A 24,528-nucleotide genomic window follows, 5' to 3' on the forward strand; every position below is an offset into this window, starting at 1 on the left:
ATTACAAATAGAGATAAGCACTTGCGACACAATAGAGATTTCGATTTGATTATAGATTAAATGTAGGGTGATTGCTAGTTGAGCTAGTCGAGTTCCCTCCCAAGCAAAGCACATTGCACATAAATAAAAATTAACTTGGCGCGCGGCGGGGGCGAGGAATTTTCATTTAACGCGACCAACGTTTCAAATCAATGGCAACACACATACTCGTGAGGTAAACAAAGAAAAATTCCAGCGATTGTTTTGCTGGAGCAAGCAAGGACATCTGTCGCACACATCATACAAATATATATATATAGCTTTCTGTGTGTGTGTGTGCTTCAAGGAAACTCAAGCAATCTAAAAATCTACGACTTTTTGTTTAGCATATAATTTGCTTTTCATTTCATTTTGCTTTTGGCATCTAATGATATGGAAATAATTATTGATTTCAATTTATACATATTTGAGCTGCCAGCTAGCACTCTCACACCACGCACACACATACACACACACATACATGCACATTCTTTTATATCCCCTCATATATCCTTGTGTGCGTACATTCATCCATTGAAGCTTAATAGATGTTGGCGCCTTCGTGCGTACATTTCAGTTATCCTTAAACTTTTCTAACCCCGTCCTGCCAGCTCTGCTGTAATTTTCCACATATGAGATTGTGTAGAAAAAAATGTGTATGTGTACACATATAAGCGGAAAAACAAGGCAAAAGCTGTTCCAAATATATGGCAAGCTATTTGCAAATAAATTGAATGCTCAATTTCAATAATTTTGCATACTTTCTCGGCGCTCAGCGCTCGACGCTGCAGACAAAGTTCCTTCTAATCCATTTGGAACAAACAGACTAGCAACAATAACAACAGCAAAAATAACCACAAACTTTGGACGTGTATGCTGACAACATATATATATATAAATATATATATATATATATATATTTTCATTTATATATATATATATATACCCTACAACAAAAGGTGTAAAGTTACGATAACGAGTTAAAAACAAAATTTAAACGAAGCTGAATAGAGTTATTTGAGAATATCAAAAAAAAAAGACAATATAAATACAAACTTCTTGAATTGAAAACAAACTCTTTGCTTAATAAATAAAAATATTTAAATATATATTTTTTCTGAAATAAAAATATTTTTTTTCTTACTTAGATAAAAATGCCATTTTTTCATTTATATATTTTATAGAATTTTCCTACTAACTAATTGGAGATTTGTTCCCAAAAAAAAGCATTTATTTTTCACAGAAAAAACTAATATATAACTATAAAATATAAAAAATATTTGTTTTTACGACTTACCAGATTTATTAATGTAGCGTTAAATATCATTATTATATATTATTTTAAGTATAAATATTTTAAATTTTTAGCTGCATAAAATTCTAACTGAACTCAAGCATGCATATTACTGAATAAAGTAAAGTTTTGTGTTAAATATAAAGTAAATTTCAGATATATAAATCTTACTTTTATGTACATTCCACCTTATGTGGATCGCACAGCTTTTTATTTTCGGTTAAGCAAAATTATTAAATTAAATTAAAAACAGATAGACATTAATTTAAATTTTAATTTTAAAGCATTCTAATAAATATTTACATAAGAATTTTTATTTATTTAAATTAGCACAAAAAAATATAAAAAATTAATTATTAAAAATAAGTATTTAATTAAAAAGAAATATAATGATAAAATAATTATTTTTAAAAAATATATCTTCCATTTAAAACTTAATACTAAAGCCATTTATGTTGCTTTAATGGAGTATAATAAATTGAATACTAATATAAAATGATGTTTCATTATTTCATTATAATATTAAGTCAAAAAACATGTCGAATGATGTTTGCCCTTCTTAGAACAAAACTTGGGGTATTTGTTAGTCGTGGCTCGTGGTGCGTGGTTGCCCGCCAAATTGTTGTGGATTTAGTTGAGTGTGAAAATGCGTAGCCAAAAGCAAATCGTGCATGTGAGTGAGTGTGAGTGGCTGAGTGTGTGTGTGTGAGAGCGAGTGTGGGTGCTTGGGTGTGTGTATGAAAAGTCGACCAGCTGTTAAATGCGCACATTCATGATTAAAAAAGTTTGACGCTGAAGGCGTTATGAGCAATTAAAGTTATTTTTTTTGTGATATACGTAGCGCCCACACACAGACACACACACTCACACACACATAGAGACACCTAGTCGCGATACCGAATGAGTCTTATGCGCATTATTATGAACTACCAAGGTCGTGTGTCTAGACAGCTGTTAAATGCCAGGCATTTGCCAATGATCCACGTCTTCTGGGAGTCGCAATTTATGAATCAACTTATGAGCAGTGCCAGCAAGTGCAGTGCAGAGCAAGAGGGAGGTAGTGAGCGAGAGAGAGAGACACATATTGAGTTGGACAAACAAAGCAAGGCAAAGCACTTGACAGAGCTGACAAAAGTAAAAGCAAAGTCGAGCACAGCCAAACGAAATAAATGCAAATGCAAATGAAATGAATGAATGAATGCATGAATGATTGAATGACTGACTGATTGACTGACTGCACGCTGGTATTTTGTTGTTCTGCACATGAAATTGTAAAATTTATTTGATATTTTATTTGCATAAATTTCCCCAGGGAAATTGCACACATATCCTTTTAGCACAATGCAATAGAGCTGAGACAGGCCTTGCGGCATGACCAACAGCAACAACAAACACACACATAGACTCACTCAGCTATTTGGTCCATGAACTGTGGCAACATTCGCCCACAATTTACCAAATGCCGTTTGCATTGGCCAAACGACAATTTTATTTTACTTTTTATTTTGCATCAAAGAAATGAGCTTAAAAGCAATAAAAATAAATGTTTCGATCTATTTTCAGTTGTGCATTGCATAAATATATACGATATTTAGATTGCTTTTATGTGCTTATAGTAAATATTAAATTTTAGCTCATTATCTCGGATTTTGATTATGTTCAGCTAATTATAAAACAGTTTTAGTTCGGGGTTTATTTTCAGTCAAACACTTGAATTAATTTTAATTAATTTGTATACATCGCATACATTTTCTAGACACGATGTGAATAGCAATAATTTCAGAAATATTATTGTTTAAGCTTAAACACTTGAAGCATGTCAGGTGTTCAATATAAAATAGTAGATTAGAATATAAGTCTTAGTTAGAGCAAAAAAGAATGCTCTAGCCGAGACTGCTTGACTTGGTGATACCCGGAACTCTGCTAAGCGCTAATATTTAAATCATTCTACGATTATTGTAGACATATATTGCAAACGACACGTTGGCACAGCAGCTGCCTTTGGGCTGCATTATGGAAACTTAGTAGTTGAATAACTTTTCTTCAAAATGTTCAGAGCCCAATTATGGCATCCAGACGTTTGTATTTGCCAAAGCAAAGTAGTATTGAATTTGAAAAAGGGTTTCTGTGAACTTAAGGGGAAGGAGAGGAGGTCTTCAAAATACAGTAAACTACACAGTAAAGCCTAAAGTCTAAAACATTTACGGTCTGCCAATTATCGATTATAAGTTGTATAAGTCACATATGAATACTTAATTTAATGGTATTTTATGCACTTGACTTTATAATTAAATAACTTATATTATCTAATATATTTAATTATTTCTTAAATATCCTGAATGCAGCAGGACTATAGTATAAGCATCATCTTTAAGCCCATTCGCTGCACAGCTCTTGTTGAAACTAAAAACTGAGGCAGACAGACGTACGAAGAGCACTAGAATTTGTGTGCCATTAAAGTCAGGTTTAAGTCGCTTTTGCCAAATATTCAAAATTGTAAGAAAATAATTGGAGAGTAGTTACAGCTGCTGCAGGACTGTGCTGCAAGGACATATGAGATGCTTGTTATTTGCTGTGGCCAGAAACTTGCCCAGCGGAATTTGCACAAAATTTTTGCCTGGCTTTGATGCAATTAATGCGAGTGCTAGAGACCGAGCATGGTAAGTGTTTGGCAGGGACGTTGGCTGAGAAAACGGCAAGCTGCTTTAGCTGTGACTTGAAGGCGCCCACTTGAGTGGGAGACAAGCGTTTGCTTTGGCTGCAGCTGCTTCCGTTTTTTGTGTGGCTTGGAGTGGCAACAAGTGCCACTTGCACTATGACTGATGCGCCACGCCCGCACAGCCCTTCGCCTAGCTGAGCTGGCAAGTATCTGCAGCCAGCGTAAAAAAAGTGCACAAAATGAAGTGGCAGCTGCTGCCTGAAAGGTGCTTCAGCCTCAAGCACGCCAAGAAGCAGTCAGCAAGCAGGCAAACGCATCACACGCAACGCGTTCATATTTAGCGGCTTTTAGACACCTCTTCGCCTCTACGAGGAGCCACCGTCTGGGCCAGTTAGTCTACTTAGCATTGCTATTCAATTCAACTCGCATTCTTTGTCACTCAGCAGACATCGTTAAACCCATGCTATAAGCGATACACTAACGAAAATAGGGTATTACAAATAGGTGCGGGTATTTCGTAGTTGGATATTGCATGTAAAGATGTTTAAGTTCTTCAAGTTGGACTACTATTTTTAAGCGATGTGTTAACAAATTTATGTTTCATATCATTTGTTCTGTATTCATTCATAATCATTATATCTAGAAGGAGATAGCTCCATCTCTATGAAATATTTACTCTTAATAATCGTTATTTGTATCCATAAACGACTCAATCTAGCCTTGTTCTTAAATTCATCTCGTCCTTTTGTCAATTTAGTTAAATAAATCTTTCTATAAGCTTTTTTTTCTCAAAATTTAGAGCTATCTATATATCTATTTATATCTAAATATAACATATTTAAGCATTGTACCATATACCTAACATGGAAATTTATGGTTAAATAATATAATTCTTATCTGAAGACAAGTTTTGTACTTGAGTATACTTCGCTTAGATTTAATTTAAGTGAGTATGACCAGGTTCCTTATGGCCATGTAAAATAAGAAATCTCCGCTAAGCTCTTCACTTTCCATTTAATGTTTTTTTGAATTTTAATACTCAAAATAAATTGCTAGCCTAAGACTACCATATGCCTTTCCCCATTCACTTATCTCTAACTTTTCTCAACTAACTCCGTTAGAGTATTCATTTTTCGACAACTTTTTTCCGTTTTCACATTCCTGATTTCAATTTTATACATATTTTTTTTTGTTTTTTTCGACTACCTGGCAACCCTGGCGTTGATTAATTGCATGCAGCAGCTGTGCTTTGGGTCGCTTCAGGGGTCACGGGCTGCGGAACGCGTTGACCAACTCAACTGACGAACGATGACTGCAAAATTTTCCGGACACGTACGAAAATTCAGTTTTTCCTTTTTCCGTATATTTTTTTTGGCATTTGTTTTATTTTTTTTTGTGCTAGCTTTGGCCGCAGATTTATATGTTTTTGGACATTTGAGCGGAGCTTAAAAATAAAATAAAATAAACGCGGCCATCGGCAATCAAATTGTCTAAAATAAATCTAAATTCGCGTTGCATATTGAGTGCGCATGCATATTTTATATGTGCCGATGCCAGAAACGTTTCAAACAACATATAAAACATCCAATTAACTGTGAAACTTTATATAGAAAGCGCAATGCTCTAGAGGCACATTGGCAGAGACATTGAAGACATGTTAAATGCAAGACAATAAAAAAATATTGATTGAACTTGTTATATATGAAACAATTTAAGAATTCAGCATATTTTCCAGACAATGATAGTTAATAAGTTAGGATAAGTAACTTTGGCCTTTTCGCAGATCATCAATCACTCAAGCAGCTCAATCGTTTTATAGCTGCATCGAGAACATTAAACTTTAGATATTTCAGAGACATCAGTCTTTCAGTTAAAGCAAACAGTTTTACTATAAATATTTGCTTGACCATCATTCATCCATCATTCGTCCATCAATCACTCAGACAGTCTAAGAAGCTAGATATAATATAATGCCTGACTTTGCTCTGACTTTTAGTGTCTAAATCAGTGAGCCAGAGTTCATACCATTTTATGTATAAGGCTACGTAATTATCGACATGTTTATAGACATATTTTATAATTTCTTTAGCTATGTATTGATTATCTAACAGTCACAGTGTGGTCAGCTTAATTAGCTTTCAGTCAGACTAAAAGCCCATAATATATATTTCTAATGGGTACAGCTATATCATCAATCAGTTAAACTGCTTTTAATTTTCAATATTCATCGATCTCCCGCTCTGTCATGTCTCTTGTTTTTATAAATCATTCCATCACTTATCAATCAGAATTATTTTCCCCATATTAAAATACTAAAAACTGTATAAATTTCTATTCACGTGTGTTTCATTACTGATTAATTCTCTTGTATTTACCTAGCATCAATCAGTCAATCAATCAATCAAACCTCACACACCTCTATACATTTAGCTACACACATCTCTCTACACATTCACTCACAAGTGCTGCACTATCTGAGCTATTAAAGACTTCTGCAATTAGCTAAGAATTTCTATTAAAGTAAACCCATCCCCAAAACCCTCCACGTAGCCGAGCAACCTCGCTTCCGTGTAGGGCATAACAATTATAAAAGCATTGTGAAATGAATTGTTGACCAGAACGCGTTCACTTGTTGTCGCCGCGTTCACGTTTGCGGCCATCAAAATCGGGCATTGGCAATGTGCTTGTGGCACCTGTGTCCACAGAGGCAGCCAGGTAGCCAGGTGGAGCGTGGAAGGTGGCACATTTGCTGAGAGTATTTTGATTTATTGTCAATTTGACTTAAATTATGCATGCGCCCAGATAAGTTCTCTGGGTTGGCGGCAGCCATTGCAGCATCTTGGCATATACTTTTAGGCATTTGTCATATTTTATCACTGCCTAAATGCGTGCCATAAATAATTCCATTTTTTTTTCCACTTGCCCCAGCCTGCTGTCCATATTTCGGGAAACTGATTTAATAGACTGCGGCCGTGGTGCCGTGGCAAACGTGAGCTCAGTTCTCAGTTCGTTCGGTGTCTGTGTTTTAGCTGTTCGGTTTACCTAGCGGGCGCATAAATTTTAAGCCGACCAACCATGCTGCTTGCCAACTCGATAATAATTTGTCAAATGGTATAGCTTTGGCATTCCACCTGCCCAGCACCCCCGTTGCCCTGCCCTCTTTGAGGCAAGCCGCATGCGACGATTTGCTTTGCATGCAATTTATGGAGGCGCTTATGCGCTCTTTGAACATTTTGTCTCATTTTGTTGGCTTTGGGCTTACGCAGCGCTTTACATCGCTCAGCCTCAGCCACTCCCTCTTTGCAACATGCAACATGCAATAGGTTCGTGCGGCAGCCGTGCGCTCAATTAAACAGCAATTGCAACTGGCTGTGGGGCAACTATTTTGCGGACGCCCTTAATGGGCAGAGCTTATGGCATCGTTAATTGGTTGCTGCAACAGTTACAGTTAATGCAACAATTTATGCTACCACACTCTCACACACTCTCACACACACACACACACACAAATGTCTAGCAAAAACAACAAGCTAATTAGCCAGTGCACAAATTAGCATTCGAAAGTCGTCAATCTGCTTTCGCTTAGGCACTTGTCCGATTTACGATTTACCATTTCCCATTTTCCATTTGCCATTTTCTCTTTTTGGATTTTCGCATTTTCCGTTTTCAATTATTAAATTGAACCAGTTCAAAAGACTAGTGTGAACAGCATAGTCGGACTGAACTGACTATGCAATGCTCGTTCGAGCTCTAAATAGAAAGGAAATTTGTATGGAAATCGATATTTATCGATGATGTTTTGTAGGCTTATTTGTAGAGACGCTGAACAGTGATCGAACTGAGAAACTTATTGAGCCTAACAAATTCGGCAACCACGAATCATAAAATGTTTTCTGACTCGCCAGGTTCTCATGGGTAAAGTTCTATCATAGCTGATGTAAAAGATTTTCAGGGCTGAAAAACATACCAAAACTTCATTGTGTTCTGATTGATATAGGTATAGAAACTTATCACATGAGAATATATTTAAAGCTTATTGCCTCAAGACCCTTCAGTAGTAACATAAACCCACGTTATTTATCTCTTTGCCACATAAACTTATAAGACAAGAATAGGCCTGAGAGATATACCAAATTTCCAGTCAATGTTTAATATACAGAAAGCCAATATACCCGCTTTATGCTCTCGTAAATAAGTTTACAGCAACAAAAAATAGGAAACGTGGTTTTCTGTTCAGCTTCATTTGCTCCACGAGTTGGCTTTAAGTGGCAAATACTTCTGGCTGCCAACGCAATGAAATAATTAAAACTTTTTTCTTTTCTCATTTTTTTTTCGTTTTCGGCTTTTTGGTATATGCCAATCAAGGCCAAAGACAATTAAAAGTGGGCGTGGGGCGGGCCATAGGCAGTCAAGACACTGAAAGGCGATTAAAATATTTGGAAATTCAGTTTTAATAAGCAAACAATTGGATGTTCCCATTAAACAGAAGAGCAACAAAAAAAAAAATGAATTTTAGACATAATCTGGGAATAAATTCATCGATTCATATACAGCAAGCAATTGCAAGCACTTGAACTAGCAGAGATCTAACTTGTTCAATTAATATAGTATTTGATGGGATTTCCTTTGCTTTTTCTCTGACAAGTTTTGAGAGCGATCTGATGAGATGTTCAATAAGGTCTGATGTGGTCCAGGAATACTCAACTTTTGTCTGTGTTTTCTTTTGGGTTCTCTCTTCTTTCTTCTCTCTTCTCTCATGTCTTCTCTTTTTACTCCACTCTTCTCTTGTCTCTTCTCTCAATCGATATACAACTTTAGTTTAGCCTGGCTCGCTACATGGGCAGATGCTAATACAAAATCAATTTGTTGCACAGGCACAACGTGTGGCATTGTAAAAACGTCGCCACAAACACTTGCACGCTTCGCTTCAGTTGTTGTTGTTGTGGCTGTGGCGCTACTTTCCTCTTCTCCAACTTTCTCATTCTCGTTTTTTTTTGTTTTATTTTGGCTGGCCACATCGATGTGTTGGAATTTCTTAAAGCGTAGACGAGGGGCAGAGCACCACTGGGGGTTAGGGAAACGTGAGAGGCGGAGATCTGAAACAAATTCCTTGGCCCCTGTGTGCTTCTCGCTTCAACCACTTTGCAATGTGCTGGAAATCAAGCGGTCGAGTCGTAAACATTTTTTAATTCATTTTCCGACACACACACAGAGTGTGGTAGCCATTGAGACACACACACACACACACACACACACACACGCACACACAGCAGCCATTAAACAGCTGCAGCTGTACTTTCGCTGCCGCCATTTTCTTTGGACTGCTTTGGGCTGCTTTAGTAGCTGCCCTAGCGCCACGGCCCCGCCCCTCTTCGCAGCGCCTCAAGCTCGCTGCTTTAGTCTTTCGCTGTGGCTGCGGCTGTGGCTGAGTGTTTGCGTTTTTCAAATTGTGTGAATTTTATTTTGTTTTTTTACTTTGTTTTTATTTTTATGGCGCCTGGAATTATGCTTATTTCGCCATTTCTGTTTAGCTCTTAAAGAAATTAAAAAAAGCAAGAAACGGGCAATGCCACGCCTACACTCGACTGAAAGGCTGTACGCCTCATGCGCCCACGCGCCTGGACCAATAGACAACTTTGTTTATGCGCGTTCGAGCTGCTTTCAATGGGGTATATTTGGTGGGAGTTTGGCGAAATCTAGTTCAATTTGCAAGTCGTGAACTATTTTGTTCAGTTCATTTACTAGTTCTAAGGCTTACTAAAGATACATACAAAATGGAGAATGTTTTTATGGTATTTTAGTTCATTTGAAATGGTTTGATTAGTTCATTTCTGAGTCGTAAACTAAATCGTTCATTTGACTCAGTAGTTCACTGATTGTGATATACACTAAGCTAAAAAGTTCAAAAGAACTTGTGGTTCATGAAGTGCTGAAATGTTCAAATGAACAAAATCCATGAACCAGTAATATGGTTCATAACTTACAACAGAGCCAAGCAGAGCTCTTCTCTATAGATCAACTGGAAGTATCATCTCTAAAGATTCCACTTCAGTATATATTACCTCAATTTGAGCGAGTATTACGTAGCTGCATATCCATTGTTTTGCCTGCTTCATTGTTGTCTTTTTTGTAGTTGGATCATAAAAAAATAGCTGACGGGCGCATGTTTTAAATGCAAACAGCAAAAAATAAAATTTCTCTTGCTTTCGTTGAGCGCGTGTGTGCAATGCCTTTCGCTTTCAGTATATTTTTGAGGGCATGGTCAATGGCTAAAACTAAATGCTTGAGTGTGCCAAATTAAAGCATTTCAGTTTATTTAAATATATATTATTAGTTCTTTAGATATGGATAGATTTAGAAATTTAAATGAGCTGTCAGACAGACACTCACACGCTGTGTCAGTCTCTTTGACAATCTGACAGGCTGCGCAGCTGCTGGGCAAACAATATTTGTAATATTGACAAGAAACAGCAATGAATTCAGCTTGAAGATAGACAGGCATAGAGTGACGCGGCTTTCTAGCCTACAAGTGTCTGGTCTGAAGCGTCTTCCTGCTATGCGTGGCACATATCAAAAACTCATTACAATCACTTCTGACACAGAGACAACGCAGAGGCGCGCAGCACAGAGCACAGCAGCTGAATTGAGGGGCCATACGAAAATATTGAAATGCCAAACATTCGATAGAAATAGTATGAAATAATTATTAATAGAACAGAAAGTAGAGCGCGTGCTGCAAATGTGATCGACTAGCAGTTGGCCTGAAATTGAAGTAGAGAACACGAAGCTGGTAGCTAATGTCTGATGAGACGTGAGACTGACTGACTAACTATCAACTAGCTTCTATCATCTATCAGTCTACTCAGGCACATATTACCAACTATATTCAAACGTTTTCCAACAAATCCGATATACCTGCATCTCCTTTTACTTCATCATTCAATTCATTCCAATTTCCAATTCAAATTTCTTTCTATCAAATATATATCTACAATTTTTAATATGGATTTCTCATTTTCTGTATTCTTTTTGTGGTGCTGTTAATTACTGTTTGCTTCGCTGCGACTTTTTCTAATTAAAACTTGAAGCACTTTCGCGGAGAGCGAATCATTATCTGTTTGGCTTATTAGCAAATCGAATGACTTTTTTTATTTAATGAAGCGGCACTTAAAGCTCTCTTTTCTATATTCTATTTACAGCGACTATTCACAATGGCTTTTAGCGATTACACAACAATAGACAGAATTGGCAAAGAGCACAGTTGGCACAGAAATAATAAATTACAATAAAAAAAAACAAATTGTAAAGAATGATTTGTACAATTCTTTAAATAATAACACAGAAAACGCGTAAAGTCGCAAAGCTCCAGCTGGACATATTTACATAATGAATAATTGCGAAGCGTAAAATTATTATATCTGTTTCAATGCTATACAAATTCTATGGAATTTTATGAAAATTAAATACTCGAAATAATTAATTCATAGAGTATTAAAGAGTCAAAAGGTTTTTATTATACATAAAAGGCTGCAAATGGTAATAATTGATTAAATCAAATTTATTTAAGTTTATATAAATTTTAACAAAAATAAACTGAAATATAAACCATCAACTATATTTTAATTATAATTATAAATTAAACAGTATACATTTTGGCGGAGAGTCATATACAATAAAATGCTGAGTGCTTAAAAATTAGTTAGTCAACCTGTCGAGCAGTCAATTATAATGAATTTAATTAGAATTTTATAAAATAAGTATATCAATCAATCAATTATGAAAATAAATCATTTCAAATAGAAACGAACATTCAATCCATCAATCAGCATTTCAATATAAGATTATTTATAATTAGCATTTGATTTAGAAAACTTTTAGTCACCCTATAAAATAATCATTCAATCAATCATCAATCAATCACTTAAGCAAAAACATAATTTGCTATTATATTGCCTCAATCAATCAATCGCCATTTCATATTTAGAATAGTTATAATGAGCATTTGATTTACCCATTCTTTGGTAAACTTTTTTAAAACTTTTCTTTATGAAATAAAACCGCCTCTTGCAGTGCATCAATAACTGCTCTATTTTATAGCGCATACTTCACAGTTTAATTACTCTAATTTCCCAAAAAAACATAGAAGGAAATTTTATATACTTTTCTGTGAGTAATTACCCGAAAGCACTTGAAAGTTGAAAAATGCTTTTAACGAGAATTTCGTTGCACGTTTCACTTGTGATTTTTTCTTTCACTTTTCCTCACAATTATTTGAAGCCACAAAAAAGAATGTTGGCTAAGTAACTCAACTGATAGGCCAACTTCATATTGTATTTCCGTCGCCTTCGAGTACTTCCGTTCTTCTTCTTCTTTTTTCCACTCGTTGCCAGGCTAGAAAGCGAAAGAACTCGTGTACCCTAACAAAAGGAATGCAAACAAATTTTTTCAATTTATTTTTTTTTTTGACGCAGTTCAAAAAGACGAAGCAAAAAATAAGGGGCCACAATTGGGCATCCTGGCATATTTTCATAAATATATATAGTTAATGGACGCCAGCTCTATTAAGTCCCGCTGGCACATTTATGGTATGCATCAGGTTTTTGCATAGGATTCCAGGCGAAAGCTTGCTAGATTTATGCTCCTTCACTATGTGAAAGGAGTCCATATTGGTTTTAATAATATAGTGAAGTAGCTGCCTGGCGATATATGAGATATATATGCTATATACTAGATATACTATAAATATATATTTGCCCTATAAACGCTTCAATACTTCATATGAGTCTCTGGTATCATTTCTTACATACACGCAAGTCGGGATTGCCTGACTTGTAAATACCCCGCCTAATTCAAGTCTTATATCTACATACATTCTTATGCAGCTAGGTGAAGTGGATATTCATAGATGTAAAACAAGCATCAGGCAGTCGCTGACACCCGTCTGCTTACCAAATTATAATGATAATCGCTAGTTAATTGCTTTTTGGCCGATAGCCAGCAATTAAAACGTTTTGTTGTTCCCTTTATGCCCGGTTAACAATAATCAGTTAGCTGACAGTTGATGGTTGTTCGATTTATCTGCGGCATGTGCCGCGGCTTCAGGCTATGCCAGAGCAAGCACAGATAATTGTAGTGCTGCCGCTCTACAAATGAAACGAAGCGTTGCCACCCCTCGGCCACACACACACACACACGCAGAGTGAGAGAGAGTTATAACTGAGCAAAGTGGCTTGCATAAAGTAAACAAATTACGCTGTTGACCTTCAGTCGCTTTGGTAGCAAAAGTTTTTGCCTTTGAATGTGCCTCAATTGAGGCAGCACAAAGGATGGAATACAGAGCAGCAGAGACTGCGACAGCAACTGGCTGCGGCGCTGGCTGTGGCCACTGGCTCACAGACAATTTCCTTAGCATATTTATAGGCATTATTTTTCAATGATTTCAGCCAGGGGACTTTGCCTCGTTAGCGGCCAAAGCTCCACTCGTTATTATTGTTTTGTTGCTGTTGTTGTTGTGGAAGCAGATTTATGCTTTTCGAAAAGTTTTTTAACAATATCTTGAATTTACGATTGTCAAAACATACACACATACACACGCACACTCATGCACTGATACACAACATAGTCAGGAACTTGGTTAACTAACTGCCATTACACTGAGAGAAGAGTTATAGTGCGTAAAAATTTGGGTCAATTTTTAATTTCTACTTTTAAGTTTTCATTCATTTGATATAAGAAAATTTTGAACTTTTCTATAGAAGTTATTATATATAAAAGTCTTATTCAAAACTCAACTCAAACTTAATCTTTTATTCTGGGTATAAATATTTATAATATACTTATCTATATAATACGTTGATGTATGTTGCTGTTCAGATCGGCTAGTTTCTAAGTATATTATGTATAAATAAATTATTTTTATTTTCAATTTTTTTTGTGTATATTTATTATAATTATTATTATACTTTTTATACATTTTTAAATTTTATTCTTTCAGACTTTTTTAAAAATTTAGTCAATTAATTAATTAAATGATTAATTTTATAGTTAATATTTTTATTTTAATTATTAATATTTTATAGTTTTCTTTTATGATTTTTTTATTAAACAAATTTGCTTAATAAAATTTAAGCTGTATATAAGTTTACTTTTATTATTATTTCTTGATTTTTTTTATGTATATATAAATTTATATTTCTAAAATATGTTATGTTATTTTAATATATATTTTATATTATTTTTTGGATACATATTTTATATATATTAAACTTTTTTAATTTTTTTCTAATATTGCATTTAATATATATTTAATTTATTCTTATGTTACTTTAATTGTATTAATTTTTGTTATTTTTATTTTTACACATTTTTTTCTCTGCATGTTTTTGAATCTTAGTTGTTTTGATTTAGTAAGGTCGGTTGAACATTTAATTAGTGTCGCCAGCAAGTCGAGAAAACTCGATAAATAAGCTGGCTATTACGTGGCAGACAGCAGCCTCTGTCAGTCTAGTATGACCTTCGCTCTGTGCGAGGCCAGCTAAATTGACTTGCTTCAAATGCTTCGCACTGCATTCCGATGAAGCTTGAATGAATCTGCTGCTGCCTGACTGCACACATTCACATCTAGATTCGCATTTAGTTATTCATATCGTAGTAACTGTATAAAGTCAACGAACTTGTTGGGCTCACAGCCTTTTATGGTTGTAGGCAGTTCGCATTTACATTTTAAAGATATTTATCAGCGCGTTTTATTGGACAAATTTAAATATTTATTTGATTGGCGTCAGCGGCGGCGAACTGTCACCAGAGCAACGCGTTTGACAAATTGACATACTGGCAAATTGATGTTAAAACCTCATCAAATAAATATATATACAAAGCGTGTCTCATTTACACACACACACACGCACGCACACACACACGTACGCACAGCAAAACTTTATTTCCAGCCAAATAAGCATCCTTGGCCAATTATCAGGGACTGACAAGTCTGTTTTTGACAATTGTGTTAATGAGCTCGAGCGAACGTCAACTTCAATTGCAAAGTCGTGCGATACCCGTTGTGAAGTTCAAAATATTAAAAAAAGTGAAGATAAATATATTGGGGAATGCCTGACTAAGAGTTACCCTGAGTCTCATTGGAAGTCAGCAACAATTTTACTTTAAAACTTGCCAAACTGCATCTTTATCAAATCTTTCCTAAAATTGAGAACCCACATCATTTACATAATTTAATTTTTTAGTTTTTAATCAATGTTCACAGTGTTTCCAAGACTATTCCAAATTATTGTTTATCCAAGTTGTAAAGAAATAAAAAATTATTTTTCTATTGTGTGTCAGCTATAATTTATTGTTTTCAATCATAAATACAGTTCTCAAGATTCATTTAAATAGAGTTTACAACTGCCTTTAGAAGCAGATAGTGCCCAATGGAAGAATTTTTTTGCAGATTTTGTTAGGCGTGGTTGATGGACGTGGAGTTGGCTTGCGTGGCGGGGGTCTATGATATGGATAGTCATGATGTACATGGCCATACGGGGGATAGCCGGGATAGCCGGGATAGCCAGGGCGAGGAATAGGAAAGCCAGGGCCAGGGATGCCAGGACCAGGATATGGGAATGGTAGCGGTGGTGGTGGTGGTGGTGGTACTGGTGCTGGTGCTGGTGCTGGTGCTGGTGCTGGAGCAGGCAGATTCGGATCCACAGGAGTTACGGGAGGTTGTGGTTGTGGCGCTGGTGGTAGCGGTGGTGGTACAGGATAGTACGGATAATAAGGATAATTGTAATAATACGGATAATAGTAGGGCGGTGGAGCGAGCCGCGCTTCACCCACACGTGACCCAACAATTGCGTTGATTTCCTCAGCCTCAGACAAAGAGCTCAAATAGTCATCAGCCGCATCCTGCTCCTCAACGTTATCCTGTCCCAATTGAAAGGTCAGCGAGTCATCTGTATCCGTGGCCAAAGCCAAGCTGCAAAGTGCTAGCAAAAGGCACAAAAGAGGTTTCAAGCTCATTTTAGGAGTGTTTGATTCGAACTGATTGATTGCCGAAACTTCTAACGTATTTATACCCTGATTTGGACAGGTATTTCAAATTTATTGCGGATAACTGAATGATCATATCATACAACACATCTGTCAAATCGACATTTTTACAGCATCCGCAGATGTAAGACAACGTCCCAAACAAAGTGAAAATAAATTTCTAATGCGAATCGCGTATGTAAATCAGTTGAGCTATTAAAATCAGTCAAGAACCAATCGCAAAGTGCCCCATTTCCTAGTAATCTAAGGCGAGTCAGCGAATATAAAAGCCACGATCTGAGATAACGGCATTTGGGTTTTGCTCGAGCCAAATTGTAAAAACTATAAAGAATAAAACAAAGCAAGTAATAAAGCTCTAGTCGGGGTGCCCGACTAGGAGATACCCTGATCCCAGTCCTATCTGAGTTTTTAATATTTTTATTTATTGTATCGAGTATTCCAAAAAAAAAGCAAATAAAAATCGAAAGTACGACACCTAGATTCGAACCCGCAACGCACACTAACTCTACCAACACAGCCACTTCATAATAATAAAAAATAAATAAATTAATAATATACATAAAACTAAAATGTAGCGCTGCTGACATGTGCTTTGGCAAATTGGAATAATATTTTGTTTAATAATTTCTGTTTTGGATTTTAATGAAATTTTCTGCATATGCTCTACATATTCTATTGGCTTGGTTGAGATGCAAACGCCTTCACATAATGGCCCTAGTTAACTTAAATTATAAGAATTTGGAAAAATTTGGAGCCGGTCTCAAAAATCCAACAAAAATCAAAATTGCATAAAATATACATAAAACTAAATACAAAATTTGGAGACTCTAGCTCTTAAGACGTTCGAGATATAATTTATTAACTGCATTTCAATAATGTTTTTATTCGATAACAATTAAATGCGAATAGTTATCGAATATTTGAAGTAAACTCTATACAAGGACCTACAAAAAAATTTTAATTCTCTAGCTCTTATAGAAGCTAAGATCGACGAGTTCACACATACGCACAGACGGACAGAAAGACAGATGGACAGGGCTCACTCAACTCAGCTTGTCGTCGTGATCAAGAATATATATACTTTATGGGGTCTGCCACGCCTCCTTCTGCCTGTTACATACATTTGCACAAAACCATTATACCCTGATTTCCCATTTTCAATGGGATCAGGGTATCAAAAGAATGCGAGCCAAGAATGGCATATGTGAAATATATGCATATGTAAATACCTGCAAATAAAAACAGCAATTTAAAAAAATATATATATATACCTGTAATATAAATCTTATAATATCATAAGCTCAAAAGAGACTAACTGTAATTTTTAAACTTAGTTTCACAATAGTTTAAAAGGTTTGTAAAGACAAGACCCAAAAAAGCCTATAAATAAATCAGGTTTTTGTGGTTCACAATTCGTTTTTATTCATTCGTTTTATTCAATTCTAAATTCGATTCAAATTCGAGCTCAGATCACTCATCTACATAAGTGCAAACCTTGCCAAAGGGAAAGACGGTCTTGCAGACCTTTCTTCTGTCCGAATCTGGCCTTGGTTTTGGACGCGGACGAGGATGTTGGTGGTCATGATCATGGTCATGATCATGGTCATGATCGTGGTCGTGGTCATGGCCATAGCCGGGATAACCTGGACGCGGGCGATAATGATGGTGTGAATAGGGATAGCTCGGATAGCCTGGGTATCCTGGCGCAAAACCGTTATAGGGGTAGCCGGGATAAGGGAAGCCACCATAAGGATATCCATAGTATGGGTAGCCGTAGGGATATGGATATGGATAACGATAATTAGCAGGATCAAGGACGGTAATGGGAATTGCTGGTGCATTTGGGACAGCGTTAGCTCGTGTAGTTAGAGCTGCTTGGGCCAAGGTCCAGTCGTATGGGTATGGCACAGCCGATCCCTCTCGCTTGGTGCCAACACTTGCCGTTTCATCTTCTTCCTTCTCGATGTTGCTGGGATCATTGAAAAGGTCAGCTGCGACGTACACTTCCTGGTCTTTGATGATATCGGACTCTAGCTTATAGGTTGCCGGTTGAGTTTCTTCCTTGGCCACAGCCAAGCTGCATCCGAGTGCCAGCAAAAGGCACACAACAAATTTCAAGCTCATATTTAGAGCAGTCGATGGGAACTGATAGAGAAGGCTCTGGGCATATTAGTTTATATACACTTTTTGCTTGATTAATATGCGAGAAAATGATCTCTGACTTATATGTTGAATACTATTCTATTCGTTCTAAACACAACGACATCACGCCCTATTCGATACCATTTATATGAAAATCAATTCGTATTCGCTTAGAATTTAACTGAATCAGAGCTCCGCTATGATTTTATGGCTATTTCTTATTGATTCGGATTTACATATTTCAAATAAATCACGTTCCAAAATGACGAAATTGAAGACAGCTCAGAGAATGATGAAATTTCAAAAGAAAGGAGAATATTTCTCTTATATGGAAAACTGGTTTTTGCGATAAGAAATTTCCATCTTAAATCATACAGAAATACAGTTTAGCACTTGGAATCTGTACGCATAATTTAAGGCCTTTCTATTGAATGATATTTTGCAAAGACTTTAGTCGCTCTCTTCTTTATTTATCATCAATATAAACGGGAATACCTGGAATACAAACTTGGCCTACGCCGGCCACTTTCGTGCAAATTCTCGATGTGTCGGGTCTCTTTGTTGGCTGCACTACATAAATTAGAGGTGGTATGCCCGGATAAGGACCAGGACGAGGATGTACAGGAGGCGGTTGCAGTGGCGGAGGCGGTCCGGGACAAACAGGCGTTGTTGGATACGGCGTTGGTAATTGGCATGGATAAAAGTAGGTATGATTCAGATAGGTTGTATTGCAATAAAACGGATAAGCGAATCGTGTCAAGTCGAACGCAGCTGCAGCAGGATCCTCTACAGCGTCAGCTGGATCCACATCGCCATAGTCATAGTCTGATGTATAATCGTAATTGTAGTCCTCTCCAATGGGCTGGGCTGAAACAGCCAAGCCCGAGCACAAAACCAATATTAGCCACAAGGCCGCCTTGGAGTTCATTTCGTCAGTGACTCTCTCTAAATAGCTAGCTTACCCATTCGCAAATATGTTTTTATAGACAAAAGAAATGCTTATTAATTATGGAAAAATATTGTGGCCAAATGCATTCAGCATGTGGACCCACTTAACCCAATTTCGCCAGCAAAGTGGACAAGAATGAAATATGCTTCACATTTGACAAGAAGAGAGCCCTCTTCGTAATCAAACGAACTATTCTAATGTAAATTAGTTGAGCTAATATAGTCAGCTTAAAGAACACAGAGCAAAACAAAATTCCGAATTGACAAAAATCAAAGCATATCGGATCAAATATGAACAAATCATGAATATTTATTTCCATATGCAAATCTGCATCGATAGAAAATTAATGAATGGTTTGAAGCCCCTTTTTTGACTATTTACGCTTCATAATTTAATAATTTGTATTAAAAGTGAAATAGTTTTTAATGCTAGAAAATGTTTACAGCCAGACCAAGGGGATTTCTTTAGACACGAAATCAGACTGATTTGTTGTATTATTACTAATACTGAAAGTAATACAAATACTAATACTAATAGTAGTATCAATATTAAAAATAATAATAATAATAATAATAATCAAAATAATATTAATAATAATAAAAAAAAAAAATAATAATAATCATAATAATATTAATAATAATAATAATAATAATATTAATAATAATAATAAAATTAATAATAATAATAATATTAATAATAATAATAATAATAAGATTAATAATAATTTTAATATTTTATAATAATAATAATAATAATATTTTATTAATAAATATATAATACAAATAATATTTATTGATAACACTATAACAGATAATAAAAAGTCGTGCTATTATTATTAATAATAATCTTTAAGTATTTGTTATTTATTTTCTGCAGCTGTGAACAGCACGATCAGTTGAGCAGAGTTTCAAATAAGCTTGCATGAATAAATACTAAGTTGATAGTTCTAGTTCATCGGTACTCATTAGTTGAATCAATGATTAATGAATTCTGCTTCATATTCAGTCCAAATAAGGTCACATATCTGTAGCAGCATCTGAAAAGTAAGTCACTGATCTAGGCTTAAACGATTTGACTCAGCTAATTAGTAAAATGATTCAAACTTTCATTCACACTTTGATGACGCGAATAGCCAGAGCTTATTTAAATTCCAAATAAAGAATTAAAATATTTTTAGTCGAATATCAACTTTCACATGGAAAAGAGAAAAACATATGCCTTAACTATAAAATTATGCACAAATTCTCTTGGCATATATATTAATAAAAATTAATCTCGCAGAGACAACAGTCAGGGGAACTATTTATGCGCCGCACTGATTAACATAGCTAATCGGTATAACATTAATGAACTCCGAACTCATGTGGGCCGACACGCCTCAAGAACATGAACTGTATATAAAGACACCCTGCCGTGATTAGTGGATCAGTTCTATCCTATCAATAGGCCACACAGATATCGGCTGAATATGTTAAAATATTGTTGCGTATTGCTTGTGCTTTGCGCATTGGCGCAAACCCAAGCTGCGAAAACTAAGGCTCGGGCTTGGGCTCGGGCTCGGGCTGTTCTGCCCATTTCTGCCGAAGATGTGGACGAGGAGCCGGCGAACGAGGGGCGCGTATTTTCAATCATACGCGATTCGGATCGAGATCATGGACATCATGATAATAGGCCAATTATAATACAGCCACCACATACACCGCCGTATCCACAGCATCCTCCATACCACTCGCCATATCCGGCGCCGTTCCCGTACCCAGTGCCCAATCCGCAACCGCAACCACCAACGATTATTAGGCCCATCATAAGGCCACCGTATCCTCGCCCGTATCCAAGTCCAGGTTGGGGTGGCGGCTTTGGTGGTTATGGTGGCTTACCGTTCATCAACATTACTTATGCACCCGTTTTGCCTGCAGCTTCATCCGGCGTCGATGTGCCCGTAATCGGGAAGCGACAATCTGATCAGCAGCAATTGAATGGCTTAGCAGACCTGTCCAAACAGCTGTTGGCTCAAGCCTTAGCTGGCCAGGCACAATCCAGTCAGCTTATTTATCCGCAGCAGAGAGATGCACAAAAATTCTATGGCCAATCCGCGGATGGTCAGCTCTTTGCAATCAATCTGGACCAACAGCAGCAGCTGCAATTGGAGGAACTTGACACCGTTCAGAAGCCCAAGAAAACTCAATATCTAGTGCGTCGCGCTCAGAAATCAAAGAAGAAGTCCAGGAAGAACAAGAAGGAAACGCAGCTGGTTTTCCTGACCGTCGAACCTGAAGCCGACCTTCAGCAACAGTCGGAAATAATGGAGGAGGTGGCCTAAAGCCAACGACTAAGAAATTGACAAAGACAAAACTGAAATAAATAAAAATTATATAAATATGAAATTTAAAGCGTCTAAGTTTTTCTATTCTATGATAACGAATTGCTATATAGATCAGATCTAGTAAGAAAGAGCAAACTCATGAAAACAGTTATAAAAAGTTATAAAAAGTTTTAATAAAGTTTAAGCTCTTAGAAGGCGCCTAACGCTGTAACAATTTTACTAAGACTTATTTATTCTATTAATGTTTTTATGTAAAATTGTATTTATATATCCCTTTTAAAAACGAACAATTTTTTAGAAAAATTTGATTAATTTTAATTTTGATTCAACTCATTTTAATTTATGTCAATTTAATGATTTTTATTTTATTATTTTTTTTTAATATATCTTATTATATCAATTAATTTTATATATATATATTTTTTAAAGTTATTTGGGTTTATTTTTAAAAATAAAAATAAAATTTTTTTTTATATTTTAATTTAGAAATGTTATGTAGGTTTTAACCTTTAAAAATAATATTTTGAAATATTTTGATTGACGTAAATTAATATTAACTAAATCATTAAATTAATAAAAATGTTAAAAATTTAAATTATAAAAAGAATAAATTGAAATCTTATTTTATTCGCCATAAAAAAAAAACGTTTTAAAATTTATATATTTTTGCCTAAAAAAATAAAAGATTTTTTTGTATAAAAAAATGTTGTATTGTTTTTTATGTTAATTAATTGTATATTTTCATTAGTTTTTCCTTTTTAAAACTTACGAAATAAATGTTGATCTCGTTTAGTTCGTAAGGCCAAAGGATATTCTCCCACTAATTATGCACATTATATCAATTGGCAAAGAGAGCTGTGACTTTTGTTTCTTTTTGAGAAAGGAGCCGCCTACGCGAATGCGAAATTAAATCAGAAAACCAAAATCTAATTAGCTATATGTCAATTATTTATGCAAATAGAAACTCAATTTAAATACGAGATGAAAAATATGGGTCAAAATGGAGGCATAAAAGGCAGGTGGAACTCTTGGCCACGGGTCAGACAGTCAAGAGCAAGACACCCAACAAGATGTCAATTTGCCAGCAGCCAAAGCTGTTGCTGTTGCTGCTGCTTTTGGTCCTTGCTGCGGCAGCGGAGAGCAAATCGATCGCTGCATCGCAGGAGCTGCGACAAGCGAATCGCGTGGTGCTCGAATTGCCAACGATCAATTTCACACGCATCTACAACGAGGTGCCGCTGATCAACTTCAGTCGACTCTACAACAGACTCTTCAATTCCACCAAAGCCAAGCCAGAGGAAGACAATCTGAAAGCGGAAGAAGAAGCAGTGACGCAAGGGCCACAGCTGCCGTTTGCCTCGAACGACATCTATGATCCAACTAGTGGCAGGCAGCTCAGCGGCCAGGTTCTCAATGTGCAAATACCTAATCAGGCAAATGCACAACAGGTGTTCAGTAGCATAGGAGGCTATAACTATGGAGGCGGAGGAGGAGGCGTAGCAGCAGGAATTGGATTTGGCGGGGGCTATGGCTATAACTTTCCGGACTATGCACAAATCTATGGCTCAAGCCATTATAATAGCATACCTGGCCTACAGGTGTACCAGCAGCCAGGCTATGGCTATAATTATGCGAATCTAGTTACGACTAATGCTGGCCATGGCCAGCTATACGCCGGCTTGGAGCCCTATCGACAATGGCTGCAACAGCAGCAACAGCAGCAACTGTTTAATGCACAATCAGCGTTGATCTACGATGAGGGCCTGGAATACGAAGATGAGTTGGAGAGTGACTCTGATCTGGTTACGGAATATGCTAGTGGCGACGATGTAGACGATTATGACGATTATGGCGACGGCGATGAGCTATGGCGTCAAGCAGATGCCGACTCAAAAGTCAAGCGGAAGAAAACCCACAACAAAATCAAAGCCAAATCGAAGCCAGCCAAGAAGAAGCTCAAACAGCGGCGATCATATACTAATTAGTTGGTGTGTTAAATAAATTGACTGAAGACATTCGTTATATATTTTATTTTATTTTATTTTTGTTTGTTTGGTGAACTTTCTCAGTTTTTGGTGAATTTCACTATTTAGCATTTAGGCATTTGGCTCGAGAGTTGGCTAAATATGCAAAAGCTTTGTTAGCGGCATTTCAGTTGGTCAGCGAACTCGCAGCGCTATGAAACGACAAACAGCTCTAGATTTTATTGCACTGCTCTGTGTTTGGGCGGCACAGATCCAAAGCCAGCCTGTACAGGCGAATGGCCAGGTGAAGAGCGAATCGCGCACAGCTGTGCCTTTGCTATTTCTGCTTGGCTATCCACAAGCTGTTGGCTACCCACAAGCTGTTGGTTACCCACAAGCTGCTGGCCTTAATCCCATTCGACGCACACAAGATGAGCCAACGATAACGAGTCAGCCCATAGTGCAGAGTGATGCGCCGATCGACGCCGACGTTCAAATACGGCAACAATTTGTGCAAGGCTTACTCCAGGGCCTGCAGTCGATGGAAGGCGGAGCTCCCATAGCGCCAGCCGTGCTCGCCGACGTGCTGCAGCAGGTGCAACGGACAACGACAGCGGCGCCAAAAGGAATGCTTGAAAAGGAAGCGCGAAAGCCGAGCACTGCAGCTGAGACCAGCAACGACAATGACCCCGACTACGATTATATAGACTTTAAGAACGGTTCACGCATCAAATACGAATTGGATAATGATCAGCAGTCAAACGATGCGCAGTATGCCAATAAAAGACCTCTGCAAGCTATCTAGCTAATCTGCTTGTCTTAAGTTGATTTATAAGAACCTAAACTATTGTTATTTTATTGTAGTCTAAGAAGATAATAAATTTAGCTCTCCACACACAAAGACGCTAACTAGTCTAAGACATTACATATAAACACTCGAGCAGCTCTTGAAACCATTCAGTTCTGGGCAGGGTGTTGTCCAGCAGACGTGAGAGCACCCGATGAAGCAAAAGTTTATTCTTAACATTTAAATATGTTAATTGGTCGCGTTTGCCTATTGTTTCTTCTGGCTGGCCCTATTTGGGCACAGTATCCAGTGTATAACATTCGAGATATCTTTCGTCAGTTAGTGAGCGG

The 24,528-nt window shown here is 36.6% G+C and overlaps 1 protein-coding gene across 1 annotated transcript; it reads left to right on the forward strand.

Annotated features, from left to right (window-relative positions):
* Positions 1–23,605: 23,605 nt before the first annotated feature.
* LOC111602131 lies at positions 23,606–24,196 on the forward strand. The gene has a single exon (XM_023319080.2). It carries the CDS (start codon positions 23,606–23,608, stop codon positions 24,194–24,196), a length of 591 nt encoding a protein of 196 aa, XP_023174848.2.
* Positions 24,197–24,528: the final 332 nt, after the last annotated feature.

This window comes from Drosophila hydei, unplaced genomic scaffold (genome assembly GCF_003285905.1).
Source record: "Drosophila hydei strain 15085-1641.00,03,60 unplaced genomic scaffold, DhydRS2 tig00008125-arrow-arrow-pilon, whole genome shotgun sequence".
Taxonomy (NCBI): Eukaryota; Metazoa; Arthropoda; class Insecta; order Diptera; family Drosophilidae; genus Drosophila; species Drosophila hydei.

Excerpts from the sequence above, each read along its gene's own strand:
- LOC111602131 (XM_023319080.2), top strand. The coding sequence starts at position 23,606 with ATGAAACGACAAACAGCTCTAGATTTTATTGCACTGCTCTGTGTTTGG.